Source organism: Gasterosteus aculeatus, chromosome 5, assembly GCF_964276395.1.
Source record: "Gasterosteus aculeatus chromosome 5, fGasAcu3.hap1.1, whole genome shotgun sequence".
Lineage (NCBI taxonomy): Eukaryota > Metazoa > Chordata > Actinopteri > Perciformes > Gasterosteidae > Gasterosteus > Gasterosteus aculeatus.
In genome coordinates, this window is record NC_135692.1 from 5,968,766 (window position 1) to 5,983,746 (window position 14,981).

General features: G+C 43.1%; 1 protein-coding gene across 14 annotated transcripts in view; it reads left to right on the top strand.

Moving 5' to 3' along the window:
• The window catches only part of cacna1g (calcium channel, voltage-dependent, T type, alpha 1G subunit), a 118,906-nt gene that overhangs the window by 48,352 nt on the left and 55,573 nt on the right, over window positions 1-14,981 (top strand). For 11 of the 14 annotated variants that reach the window (XM_078102759.1, XM_078102760.1, XM_078102766.1 and 8 more), the window contains 6 exons: window positions 3,854-4,005; window positions 4,633-4,818; window positions 6,161-6,278; window positions 7,484-7,639; window positions 9,891-9,956; window positions 14,645-14,738. In XM_078102759.1, the coding sequence (XP_077958885.1) occupies window positions 3,854-4,005; window positions 4,633-4,818; window positions 6,161-6,278; window positions 7,484-7,639; window positions 9,891-9,956; window positions 14,645-14,738 (772 nt within the window). The remainder of the gene's footprint in view (window positions 1-3,853; window positions 4,006-4,632; window positions 4,819-6,160; window positions 6,279-7,483; window positions 7,640-9,890; window positions 9,957-14,644; window positions 14,739-14,981) is intronic. The other 3 variants (XM_078102767.1, XM_078102768.1, XM_078102772.1) reach the window with 1 other exon arrangement.

A 14,981-nucleotide genomic window follows, 5' to 3' on the forward strand; every position in this document is an offset into this window, starting at 1 on the left:
CATTTATAAATATGGTTATGTATTATTTAAAATGAACTGCTGATCAACAGATGACAGATATCAGATATTCTTGGCAAATAAAAGTAATTGTTGAAATTCACACTGGCTGATTCCTCCTCCTGTGTCTTGCACAATATCCTAACAAATAATCATTGAAGGGCCAAGATCTGAAATTGAGAGCATTTTAATTGCCTCTCAACGGCTCTCAACATCCCATTCTCACGTTGGCGGCCTGCAGCTAAATGTGCTAACACTGCAGAATAGGGAAAAAGTGCTGACAGCTAACAATGTTCACCTAAGAGGGAGCGAGGGTGCAACTCGCCAGCAACGACATCGTTGGTACGAAGGGCCGCTATTGGCTGTGGTCGCTGGATGAGAGCGCTGCAGAGCTGACCAGAGAGAGCACGCTCACATGCGGCTGAGTAAATAAAAAGCAAGTGGAAGATCAGTAAACAACACACACACATAGATCATCCCCACTACATCTTTACGTAAGCAATAGTTGTTTGCAACTAAATTAAAGTTCAGAATGTGAAATAAAGCTACTTTAATTTCACATGCAATGCAATGCAATGCAATGCATGTTACTAAGAGAATGGGCCCTAAAACAGAACCCTTGTGGAAAACCTGGTAAATACCGTATTAGTAGCATCATCTCTGTGTAGATCTGCCGTGAATATATTAAGGTGTTGGACAAATCGCTTTATTTCTTCAATCACAAGCAACCAGCCATAATTGTGAGTGTTTCATCCTCCATTTCATGCTCGAAAAAATCCTCTTCTATAGAACTCCGGGGCAAACCACTTGATTTAGCAGACGCACGCACACACACACACTGCGCTGCATCATCTACAGTCCGGGCCGAGCTTCCCGTTTAGATTGGACCACATCAGATTAGGCGACATCACATTAGCACTAACCACATTACACTATTCCTCATATGGCACACTTTACGCCCTAAACGCTGCTGCAGCCTCGTTACCCGGCAGAGAGAAGAGCCAGGGTGTCTCTCTCGCTCCCCCAGCACGTGGACACATTTCATCTCCCTCCAGGTAGTTCAGGCTCCTTAGAGGCCGCCTGTTGATTTAGTCATGTCTCCAGTCTGATAAGCTATCGCCTTTGAACCTTTGCCAGCGCCGTCTTTTTAACGTTCCTCTGAGCATTTTTCGATGTGTGAGAAAGGCTTTTTACTGCCACGTTCCCTCGCTGAAATCTCGCATGGTGTCTGAGGAATGTCGAATATACAAGCTGGAACAATAGCAGGGCAGAAACAGTGGGGGGAAAATAACGACCTGGACCTCAAGGCCAGATGTCTGCAGTCCAAGTCTCACCCCATAAAAAACGTTCTTCGCGTTCTGGCTTATCAATCGCATCTATTAAAAAACTGTGTGGTGATGTGTGCGTCCAAAGGCTCAGCTAGAGGTGTGAGTCTGTGCAGGGCTTTGTACACTACGTTTTGTGCGGATACATTGTAAGGAGTGTGCGAGTAGAGCTTAGACTAGTTCCTCCACGAGTGTCTCTGCCTTTCACACATGCGTGTGAGGTTCTTCATTCGGAAGGAACACACAGACGTCCCAAGGGCCCCGATGGCATTTGTTGTTGTACCCTTTGAACTTTTCTTAATGTCGAAATGCGCTTGTCTGCGTTCATGAAGGATTTGCCATCACAATGGACACAATGAAGCAGCGGGATCAAGGGAGCGGATTGGTCCGTGCCTGTGAAGCCGGAGACGGACAGAAGAGACACACACAGATTAAACGGGGTGAAGCTTGTTTTTGGTGGCTTTGGGTTAAATTATTTTTTTTAACAAAAAGGCCGGAGGCCAAAGCACAACTCTGTCCATTCAATGTTGCACATGTGTTGCATGGTTGGGCTTCCACTGACTTAACAAGCAGTGTGATGAAAGACACTTCACTTATGTTAAATCAGCCACATTCTTATTTCGTTCTTATTTAATTCATTATTATTAGTATAACTGTTTCTCCTTGTTATTATTATCCGTCATCACATTCAACAGCCAAGCGTAGAAGAGCCTTGAAGCCAATTAGTTACTGGTTGGATTTTATAGAACATCATATGATTAGTGCTAAGGTGCCGATTATATTCCCATGGATGTAATCATTGAATTCTCCTAATAATAGTCAATGCTAATGTTATTTAACAGTGGCCATAATCTGTAAAAAGTACTTTTATTTCCCTGAATCCACATGGATCACAAGGTCATATAGGTCATTTTGGATGGCAGTTGCAACTTATTTAGTCTTTTAGGCAAAGACAAGCGGTAAATTATCATAAACTAGTGAAGTTCAGGTTTGAGGCTTCGGGCTCTCAATTCTGGTGCAATGTTACATCGTGGTGTTGCTGGACCTTGTTTTGTGCCTCAGGGCTCGCTGTTGCGTTCTAGTCTTCAGGGAGCAATGACTTAATACTAAGCAATGACTTGTAAGGGTTGACTAGTTCTGACTAGACGCTCTGAATGAAGTTTTCCAAAAACTCGACACCAAACTGAAAAGCTCAACGTGATATCACAGCAATGCAGGCAGAGCGTTAAATAAAACGAGCGATGCCACTCTCAAATATGTATGTGAAATATGATGGTATAAGAGAAGCTCTATGTTTTGCATATAGATAAATTCATATCTGTTAGATAAGAATTCTTTTTTTATTTCAATTTTAAACCCAAATCACTATTTTAATGACAGGGGTAGTGCCTGATGACTATAGCTTGCTTTATAGCTTCATATTTAATGGACACATGCGAGTCGTATCATATCATCTTTTAGTCTTCGTCAAAGGAATATTGTGTCTTCTAACAGTAATTTCATTTCATTATAAATCATTACTTTAATCATTACTTTAAGCGGGTGTGTTGGAACAACCATTTTTCCCCACCTGACCCGGATGATGATATTTCATAATAACCCTTCAGCCATTCAATGATCACTGTACTTTTGGAGCTCCAGACAACGGGGTGCCGTAATGCGGCACGGAGAGCTGTTCTTGTGCTCGTGTTTACTAATCGCTGCTTAAACAGTCACGGTGTGATTAGTGGCAGCCCACCAGGACAGGCTTAATGACACGCGTTGTGTTTACATTACATTTCATTACCTCCTGGTTCTTCTTGGGGATAATGGCTCTGCTGGGACGACCCCTTTGTTTATACTCACGGAGGGACATTGAGACCGCTAGGAAAAGCCTGTCACGTGCATAAATGTAAACGGCACAGACCCGGGCATTTGATTGTGTAAACTATTGCATAGAGATCAAAGGCTGGGGTGTCTCACAGCCAGAAGACACATAACAGCATCCCCACCAGCTCCTTCCTCCTTGCTGATAATTATGGATGCTCGTCATAGATTTACATACCATGTCGTATTGGGATGTGCCGCGCCTTTTATCTTTTGGGTTTGTGTCCTTTCTTTTCTCTGTCTATATGGGCTATTTCACTCTGGTGTGTTGTTGTTGTTCGTTTTTCTGCACATGCACACCGGTTGTTTGATCTAGGTGGCAGCCCAATTCTCTTTTGAGCTTTGTACAAGCTCATTCAGCAGCGTTATTGTGATGTCAGTGTGTGTGTATGTGTGTGTCCTTGTTTGAGATAAAGGTTGGGTGTGCATATTGTATTTGACCGTGAAGGGACAGTTTTGTCATATTTGAATTGAATTCAGCCATTGGCATATTTGCTCTCCACAGCAGGTGTCGTCGCTGTAGTCATGGAAGCCTTGACTCTTATACATGCACATCCAGTGAAATTCAAACAAGATTTATTTCATTTTGGAGATACGAGCTACTCACATATTGCAGAAATAATACATTAACGTGTCCTCTTTTTTGGTCCTCTGTCCGTCTGCAGCCCGAGGAGCTGACCAACGCGTTGGAGATCAGTAACATCGTGTTCACCAGCCTGTTCGCTCTGGAGATGCTGCTGAAGATTCTGGTCTACGGGCCCTTCGGCTACATCAAGAACCCCTACAACATCTTCGATGGAATCATCGTGGTCATTAGGTGAGCCGCAGAGAAGGATTTCTTGACTGTGGGGTTGTTCACAAAGCTCTTAAATGAATCTTTGCCTCCTTTCTCTCACGCATTGCCTAAGGGCCCCCACAGGAAATAATAATACTGCAATACAGTCATCTTGGCTATTCATTTGACAGAATTTTTCTTCTGTGTCATAAATAGTCCAAATGGATAAGTATAAACACTGGTTCTTTATAATACCTTAACTGGACACTGTTTTGAGAACATTCGGCAGGAGTTTTGGCAGATTGAAGTCCGTCGACTTAATATGACAGCAATTTTCAGTTTGAAGGCGGTTAAGACCACGGGAGCCGGGGGGCTTTATATCTATGGTTCCGGTGTAGCCAGCGGATATCACGGCTTTCAAGACTTCCTTTTCCTCATCTCATTGTTTACCGCCTGATTGGCAATTTGAGAGGACATACTAGAGTTAAGTGAGAACCATTTTGCTCATCTGCATCGGAACGAGATTGTCCTTTACCACCACCAAGACCTTGTCCCCTTGCCTCCAGATTTAGCATATGAATGTGGAATTTTATTATGGATATGAACATGAAGATACCTATGTGTGTGTGTGTGTGTGTGTGTGTTTGTGCCTCTCTCCTCTCCGGACAGCGTGTGGGAGATTGTGGGTCAGCAGGACGGCGGCCTGTCGGTGCTGAGGACCTTCCGGCTGATGCGGGTGCTGAAGCTGGTCCGTTTCATGCCGGCCCTCCAGAGGCAGCTGGTGGTGCTGATGAAGACCATGGACAACGTAGCCACCTTCTGCATGCTGCTCATGCTCTTCATCTTCATCTTCAGGTAGGCAGAGGAGTAGTGAGCAACCTTGCGTCCCACATGACACGGCAAAATGTATGGATTTCACAATTGCATCAGAACGAATGCCTGAACTGTCAACACTGAAGAAAGATAGAAAACAAAAGAGGTAAATTGAAAGGGAGTAGGAAATATTTCTCTTCCGTTATGTGTGACTAAAAGGGCATCCTGAAAGAACATCCTCATTCAACCCTCAAGACCAGTTCTAATTAAATTACCAAGAAGGGTGTGGTTTGATCAGGTTTGATTAACAGTATTCAAATGTCATGTTAAACAGGTACTGTGTTAGTTAAAACGACACTGTCTCAATAACTATGTATTGTAAAGATAAAGGAATTCAGAGCAAATCCATGATATATGACGCTTTGGCTTTAGATTCTAGCTCAATGTTATTCGTGTGACGCTTCATTTCAGCAGCTTGTTGGGAGGTTTCTATCCCTGACTGCACGAACAGTATATATGAGGCCACACATGCGCTTTAGTGTAAAGTTCCAAGATCCTTGTGTATGCATATATGTATGAATAGCCTCTGATTTGAGTGAAGATTTGCCAAGTTGACACCGCAGAGCTCATGGTTCCCTCGGCTCAGTGTCTGTGTTCCTTCATAACTGCTTCTTTCATGATAGAAACACTCCACGGATTAGTGGCCTTGTTTGTATGTAGCGCTAAACTTTCTTTCTAGAGTTGTTTTCGCCGTACTGCGGTTCACAGATTAAACGAATCAGATGTGATGAATTACGAGAGTAAGCGTGGGACGGGGCCAGGTTAGCTGTTCCCACCTCGCTTCCAGTCCTTAGGGTAAAATGTGCTGTTCGATCTCTGTACTTCTCCTCATCTCCCTCTGAAGGAATGAAGCAGTGTAAACACCTTAATTTGAAATAGTGCCTTTGTTTTTAAGGCCATGATTTTAAGGTGTTGTTGACGTGGCTTGTGTCTCTCTCCATGGTGCTGAACCTGGAAAACAACATTCTCTCTCTCTCTCTCTCTCTCTCTCTCTCTCTCTCTCTCTCTCTCATTACTTCCACAAACATTATGCGCCAACTGTTTATGAACCAATTACTGTGTATCGCCTGACTGAAAGAAAATGCCGTTTTTGTTTCCTTTGCTACTTTTCGGGGAAATAAAAATAACAAGTGAATTGCCATTCATGTCCAGTCTATTCTGCCTGAGCTGCCATGCAAGCAGCATGTATTAACAGTGTGCTGGAGTCAGAACGAGTGCTTTCAGCTGGTTTATTTGTACTGCATCTAGCGTGTTGGCCTGATGCAAACATTTACCCCTTTGTTTCCTGTTTGATTTCTCCCCGCTTTGTCCCTTCCTGCGTCAGTATCCTGGGGATGCATCTGTTTGGTTGCAAGTTTGGATCCGAGGGGAATAGTGGAGACACCATGCCCGACAGGAAGAACTTTGACTCCCTCCTCTGGGCCATAGTGACTGTGTTTCAGGTGAGCATATGCCCCTTTTTAACCCTTCCTTTGGGTTATGGCCAAATGAGTTGTAGCATAAGACGTAGCGTCACAGTCTTTTGAATCACAATTCAGCAACGGCGTGACCTAAAGCTATGCATCTTCATGAAATTTAAACATTGTTTGATCAAACTATATCTGCTGAAGTGCCCTCAAGCAACCAGCATCGTCCCTGCTTCATCGGCGCTGACTAAACCTGTCCACATCGGAGGCTGGAAAGACCAGTTCCGCCTTAATAAATAAAATATGTTGCATCAAATATTTCTCATTGCTCTCTCTCCCTGTCTGGCCTTTTTCCAGCGCCCTCATTTTCTTCCACTCAATCTAATTCCCATTTCCAAATAAGTTATAGGTTAAGTAGGCCATCCACTTGCATCATGTCACCTTGGAATCGTGATTAGGCCTTCAGTCAGGTCGGACCATTCATCCATTATATATCTATCCTATTGCTTAGTATTTATCAACCTTAATATAGCAACCATATATAATTCAGAGAATCATCCCATCAGAGATGATGTCCCGCTGCAGTGAAGATGGTACTGTTATACACGTTTTTTTCCATGGGGGGTTTAATGTTTCTGCACTCAACCAGTCTACATTGTCTTCAACATCAGCATCCTGTTCTATCAAATGAAGAACTTGTGGTGCATAAAACACAGACACAGAACAGAGTAAGGTTAAAAAGAAGACCCTGCGGCCGATGGGAAAGTTGAAGAGGAACCAACGCGGCTCGGACTGAAGTCCAAATTTTTGGAATGTGTGGCTAAAGACTGAAATGAGTGTCTGTCACGCTCAATGCGTGACACTTCAGAGCCCTGACATTTTCCAAGAGACAGATTACAGAGAGAGATGTTTATAGACTGCGTGTCTACGTAGGAGAGATTGTAGGGCCTTTTGCATGTTTGTGTCCAGGGGCCCGTTCGCTGACCTGCCCCGAGTGTCGGTTGTCACCTTAGCCGTTAAAGTCGTTTCCAGCTAGAAAAAAGATTCAGCCATCTATTGTTCGTCAGTGAAATGAAAGACCCACAGTTATCCCCAGAGTCCCCAGAAGTTGTAGTGGTAAAACTACCACCATTAAAAATGTAAACAACATGAGTGCCTATCTTACCTAGAAAAAAAGTAACTACTACAACGATTGCTGAACAAAACTGTATTTTTTCCCATGAATCATTTTTCCTCTCCAGATCCTGACCCAGGAGGACTGGAACAAGGTGTTATACAACGGCATGGCCTCCACCACTCCTGTAGCCGCCCTCTACTTCATCGCGCTCATGACCTTCGGCAACTACGTCCTCTTCAACCTGCTGGTGGCCATCCTGGTCGAGGGTTTCCAGACTGAGGTATAATGTTGCTGGTTGAACCATTTTGTCTTAATCTCAAAGCATCCGTCAACAAACCTGCCACCAGGTTGAGACAATTTCAACTTGTCAAAGGTCAACTTGGGGAATCTTGCAATGTGATTTGGCTTGCTTTCCAAGTCTTAACATACATTATTTCTCAAGAGGAGAGAGGTATCTTCCAAACTATTATCATCATCGTTCTGCCCTGATTTTTTCTTGTGGTCTGTGGAGGGTAATGCGAGGAAATGAGAACGCACGCGGTTTCAGAGTTTCATATCTTCCCCTCTCTTCTTCATCCTCACCTTGTTGTCAGCCTGTTCAATCCTCCCACTCTTTCTCTGCATTCATCCTCATTATTGCTAAAACAGTGAAGCACACCATAAGAAAACGGTGTCTGCTAGACTACACTCACTCATCAGTCTCATGCTCGGATGACTTATTTTCATGACCCGTCTTCTCAGGACAACTCTTTTTATGTCAGACAACGAACAGGATGTTTTTTCCACCACCTCACTGTGTTTTTGAATTCTTTTCTGGAACAGAGAGAATATATTGCACAGGTTTGGGGGAAAATAGGTTTTCCCTGAAGAGAAGAGAAGAAGTTGAAACTCATTGAGCAACGTTTCAGCTCTGGTGAGACGAGATAGAAAGAGTTAATCACACGAGTATTCAGCTTATCTGCTGCTGTCTACTTGTCTGCCTCTCTCTTTCTTTCATTAGGGGGTGACAGCACCTTCGCTTTGATCTCAGGCGCTCTTTGGCTCTTGGGCTGAGAGCAGGGAGAGAATGGACGATTGGTTGCAGGGAGAGAGCTTGACAGCCTCATAAAATATGGATTTATTTCAATGGGCTTCTCCTCCTATTGTTCTCATTCGCACTACAGATATGCTTTGCTCTGGTAAATGGAGCCACAGAGGAGATGGGAGACAATGACCAAAGCCGCTTAATGAAGGCTTTACATGGGGGGCCAAGACTGGAATTAATGCGTTTCTGGGGACTTTTTAAAGTCCAACTAACGGCAAAACGAGTTCCTACGTGGTTTGTGATTGATGTTCTTATTAAGTCAAAGACGTATTTAGCCAAAAGGAAAAACAATTGCAACGAGACACAATATTACCTTAATGAAGAGATACAATTACAACAAACAGACGCAAAATTTCAACAACAAAAAATATGTGTTTAATTTCTCTAGAAGGGGGTTTCTATTTTGTACTGTAATTTGCTAAAGATAGTTAGATACGTGTGGAAGAAATAATAAACCAATAGTTTAAATCATCCCAAACACGATTAATCTGTTAAAGAATTGCTTGTTTGTTGAAGTATCATTTTGTTTTGTGCGATTCAGCTTCCCCCTCGAGGTTATAACCTTGACACATTGGCACATTTCACCACATGCAGACCTTTTTTGCCTTTCAGCTGGTTGTTTTGGCTTCGGCCTTCATGGGTCGGTCTCATCGTCTCGGTTCCAGCTGCAGCAGGCAGCTGCAGTATTGTTTGTATTGTGTATTCAGCAGAAAAAGGCTGTGGGGATCCTCTCCATGCTACCAGCAAAGTGCATGAGGACAGCAGGAAGAGTCGCTAGTTCAACGTGTTCCACCCGGTGGAATTCTGTCTCCAAGACGATCAAATGTGTGTAGTTTTGTGTTTTAAAATAACATTAACAATTAAACAACAGTGTCTAAAATATACACTTTCTAAAGTGATTACTCATTACTTTTAAGATTTAGTCTTTATAATGAATATTAGTTTTTCTTCTAAACAACATTGTAACAACAACAACATTCATTAATCGAGATTAATGAATTTCAAAATGTGCGATTAATTAGTTAATTTTTTCAATCTATTGACAGCCCTAATTTGAACACATTTGAACATGCACGATTCACACGCCCTTGTCGGGTCAGCTGCACATGAATGCATCCGGGCCGAGCACATTGTGTCCTGAACGGAGGTGAAAACTTGGCCGTGCTTTTCACCTCTGGACTTTGCTGTCTTGTCCTGCTTTCAACCTGTATTCAATTCGCTGAGATACGCTGATATTACTGCACTCTGTGATTCAGGACGGTTGCTCCGACACGCTGATATGTGTTGCACGGTAAAGTCAAAATTTTACAACAGGCTGAAATGTCCTTTAACTCTCTCCCTCTGCTCTTGTCTACTGCTGTCGCTGTTCCGCCTCTCACCTCTCTGCCTCTTTTCCTCCGTCCGCCTCCCTTCTCCTGTCCGGCTGCAATGATCACTTCCACTATAGGAAGTGTCCAAGCGGGACGACGTGCATGTCCAGCTGAGCCTTATTCAGCTGCCCATAGACTCAGGGGTATGTAAAGCACTGCAGCTCGGCCTTTCCTGCCCCCCCACCTCCCCACCCTCCTGCACTACCTCTCCACCCGTTCTCCTAACCATCCCTGTTGAGGCTTTGCTGTGATGTGTCAGATCTCTAAGTAGCCACAGCCGGAGATTGACTTCTTGTTATTAATATTTGAGCGTACTATAGTAGCAGAATAACTTAAAGGGGGCCAATCTGCCTGAAATTACACTGTCTAATTTGTAGTCCGTGATATTGCGCCTTCTAATAGTTTTTATTCAAAGAGGTTTTCAGTTTTTTCCCGCTGCTTCTGCTGCCCAACCAATGTCTCCCGTTCATATTTCAGCTCCAACAGTATGATGTGGCTCGCAATTGGAGATCTTCTTAAATATTTCTAATTGTTTGATCAACTATTATATACTACAACTCTCTGATTAAATAAAGACATTAAATGTAGCCTCTGAGCATTAAAATGAGCATTATAGTGATTATTCAAGCTTAAAACAAAGAAAATCGGAAACTAAATATTACTCCTTGGATGAATTTGACAATATATTAAGCAGTTTAAATTGATTAACTTCATTTGTTCGAAGGAGTTCCAAGCAACGAATAGTGCAACAGATCACAACTGGCTAGTGAAATGTAATAGGATAACATACTGGTAACTTAACTAGTTTTTATGTTAATACCACTTAGAAATACTACTACTCGGCAACTCCATGAGTAACTTGCACTACAAATCTGGGTCTGGGTTAACTTTGTTCCCAGTCACTTATTGGGTTCTTCCCCCGCTTGGGCTTATGGGTATAATAAGTTTACTCTCACCAAACCGGCAGCAAAAACAACAATTAAACAAAAATATTATCCAGAAACAAGGTTAAAATCTGATAACTGCAACCATACACAACTAATCCATCAACATACACAAGAAGTAATTGGTAATTTGTTTAACGTGCCACAAAAAGAAGTCTATTCACATGGTCTGTATTGTGGTGATGGTACAAGCCTCGAAAGTTAAAAGCTGAAAACCTCCGGTGAAGCGGCATGGCTCGACACCAACGGGGCCAAATGCGAATAATGCATGCCGGCTCTTTTTGAAAGATGAGTGACCACACTAGAACTGTAGAATCACTTATGATCTGCCAGAAGCAGAGGACCTCCAACACGGCTACCAGAGAATATGTCACATCACCAGCGAGTCCTCCAGCAAGCGGCTGTTCAGAGGAGAAAGTGCTTAAAGACTTGCATCCCTTGTCCTGTGTGTCTTCTCTTCGTGTTCGTTTTAAAAAAGCAGACTCTCACCCCCCCCAACCAGGCCCCCACTCTTTTTTTAAATGTATTTTTAGCCTCGGGGGTAGGAGTGCTGTACCGGTGCAGCCCAAAAACCTCCCTCCCTCCCTCCGTGTTTGCTTCTCTTGGAGGAAAGAGAGGTGGGGAAGGGGGTGGGGTCAGGCAGCGGGGGGTGAGCACGGGAATCTATTTTTTGGGTGGGAGGCACAGGCCAATAAATCCAGCAGGACAAGAGGATGAGCACCACTGAAGGCATGGGGAGATCAACTCTGTTTGCAGGACTCAAGACTCAGGCCTATTGAGGCCAAAACTAAACACTGGGGGAAATGGGAATGTGAAAAACAGATAAGTCTCGTCCTCGCGCCCTCTAACTTTACTCAGTCGAACCCTCTCTGGAGTTCATGCATGAGATTTCAAAGAGGCAAATGGTTTAAACACAGCAGGCGACTGGAGAGTGTGCTTGTAATGGGGAGTGCAGTCTGCTCACTGGTTATAGTTATGATTTGATTTACTTTTATTGCCTCTTAAAACTGTCATCACTCTGCATTCATTGTATGTGCTGGCCGCCCACAGGTTTCCAGACCAGCCAATATTAAAATAAAGTAATTCAATCAAATTAAAAACACAACTTAAATTCAATCTCCATTTTAGTCAGAAATGTATCGTGCGCATTATTTTCCAATTTGGAAATTAATTTCATTATCACTTTGATTTTCATTTTTGAAATGAAATGCTTTTAAAAAATGGCAGAATTGTATAGTTCCATTTAGTTCCACCCAACGTTTGATTTCCCCTTCAGGAAGATTTGTAATAACTTTGAGTGATGGGGCCATCTATCTCTGCTGTTATTTTAATTTTATTGCTAAGTGACATAGAGTCAGCTGCAAACTTAATAAACATCCGATCGTTCCATCTACAGTGAGTTTAGTGTTAGCATGCTAACATGAGCACAGCCTAGTACACATGCTATTGTGAATGCTGACTCACTTTAATATTCAACATTAGCACATGAATGTAGTGTAGTTTGTGGGGTTTATTAGAATTAAGCAATTATGATTGTGACAAATACGATCGACATAATATGGCCAGACTTTTTTTAAAATTACAATAGCTATTGATTTCCTTTTTTATTTGTTTTTAATTAGTGCACAAAAGGAGGAAATTAAATTGTAATTTGATTAAATGATTTCATTTAGATATTGGCAGGCCTGGACTTCCATACCTGTGTCATTTTGGCAGTCGTTGCTCATGTAAGTTACAGGTTTGCCACAACACCACAGGTATCTAATTACATCCAGCTCTGGTAGGATGCAATTTTTGTGCACGCACACACACACACACACACACACACACACACACACACACAAAGACACACACACACATTACCCTCTTTTCCCCCTATCAACATCCACCCGCCGTCTCCCATCCCCACCCTTTCAAAAGCGATGTAATTGAGCTCCCCCCTGTGCTGCTGGTGTCTATTATTGTCTGGCTATCAGCAGCAGGCCTGGTCTGGCCTATCTCCTGCTGCCGCCACCATCGCCAAATTGGGGTGGCAGAGTGTAAACAAGCCATCCAAATTACCGGACTATTTTGGGACAAGGATTTCCTTCGAGTCCCGACTCCCTCGTCACCCCTGATCCAAAGCAATCATCTCCACTTTTGCTTTCACCCCCCGAAACACCTTTTTTCCACTTACTGATCCTGGCCCGCAGTAAATGAAATGTCAAATAGTGAAAACACACACTAAGAAATATTAGCTATATCTATAGATCTATGTTGATATATCTATATATATCCAGTCAAAGACACATGGACGAGGATGGTTCTGGTGCTTATACAAGATCCTCACAAATGCCCTAACCTGGCCTTCCTGTGATCGCACAAACACACACTTTGTCACGCTGATCCTTACACTGACTGCCAATGCAAGCTCCCAGCTGACCGCTGGTCAGCCGGAAGAGAAACCACCACGAAGGGAGGGAGAGGAGATGAGGTTGTGCAGCCTCAGTGCTTATTGCCGACGCTCCACCGGGTGTGTCCTCTCACAGCTGTGCTTTCCCGATTGTCTCTCGCTGTGGTTCTAACCGTTTTTGTTTGGTGTTGGATTTTGTTGTGAATTCGGGCTGTGTGTCTGTTTAGCCGTATGTCAGCATCTGTGTGCTGTATAATCTTCATGGCAACATACAGTATTTCTAAAATAAGGCTTAAAGTCAGGTAGCCTTGATTGTGTCAATAGTGCAGACTTCAAACAAACCACTAGTAATATAATCATTGAAACAGTTTAAAAAAAGGACCAGATAAAATACTGTAGTCCATAATGGGGCTGAACCTTTTAAGTCAAACTTATTTTGAAGCTTTTGAATGAAGTGTCTGTTAAAAAAGTGAATTAAAATAATTAAAAGGGTGCTCTAGTTTCTTTGTGTGCTGCTTTTTAACTGCAGTGACAATGTTGTTCGAAATGCTAAATGCCAACAATATTTTGTTGGATAAAAGTCAACACAGATCTACCAATAACATCTGTGCAGGTCATACATTTTTGTTTAGAACTTTAGAAACACGCAGTATATCCACCCTCTGTGTCTTTCTCTTACACTCATTGGGAGATAATTACAGTAATTTGTTAGTGTAAAAGTGCATGGTGATTAGGTCTTGAGGTCTGGCACAGAAGTCTGAAGCACAGCCTTTTAATCCAGCGTCCACCTGGCGCCCTCGCACACATTGATGCAGTCTGCAGGCTCTGTTGAGGCGCAGCGAACACAAGCAAGAGCTCAGAGGCTTCGGCTCGAGAAGAAAAGGGTAGAGGAGAATAATTAAAAGCCCGAAAGAGATAAATAAAATGTCAATGCGAGAAAGAGGCTTTTGAAATCATTGCCTGGTAATGACAATAGACAACAAACCAAGGAAAAGGAGCTGTCACGGCAAGAAACAGTGGCGTATGTCGTGTCTTTGTGTGTAAGTGGGAGGATCAAAAACCTAGCAACCACACTGAAGCTCGTTCGTATTCTCTTTCGTTAAAAGAAGTGATGCTCTTGGAAAAAGTGCCGTCTAGCATTTCATTTGTTGAACTTCAGTGTGGTTTCTCTACAGGCCTTCTCACTCTCCTTGCATGGCAACACTTGACACAGTTGATCTTCTTCACCGTCTGTCTGTACCGTTGTGGTTATTAAAAACACTCAGATCCGAGGGACCACACCGTCACCCGCTTGCCTACAAGAGGGAGGTTGCCTCTATGGACTGATCCAGGTTCAGATTTGAACAGTGGTTCTTGGAACAACCGGACTGAGATAAAGACGAGCAGGGATCTGTGTTTAGAGGCAATTTCAGCCCACATGCTTTCTGTAAACTCCCCAAAGAAACAGACACATGCTCTTTTCTGGCGTTTTGAGTGTGTCTGTTTGTGTGTCAAGGGCGATACGTCTAATTTGGGCTCGGAGATCGATTCCTGTGCACGAAGCGTGGAGGACGTCAACGGCAGCAAGAAGGATTTGTCAGCCTCTCCAGGTGAAATACACAAATGTCTACAGGCAGCTCATATTGTGGCAGCTCGAGTCAATGATGCTACAATAGGAATTCAGAACACTGAACTCCTCGGTGATTTTTTCAAGGCCTCTATTGACAAAACTTGTAGCGTCTGTGTTCGCACATTGCCTTCCCTGAGGCGCATTGTCTCTCTAATCTCTGTAGATTGCACACTGAGTGGTCTTTCTCAGTAAAATCCATGTAATAGCTTGTGATACAGCAGCA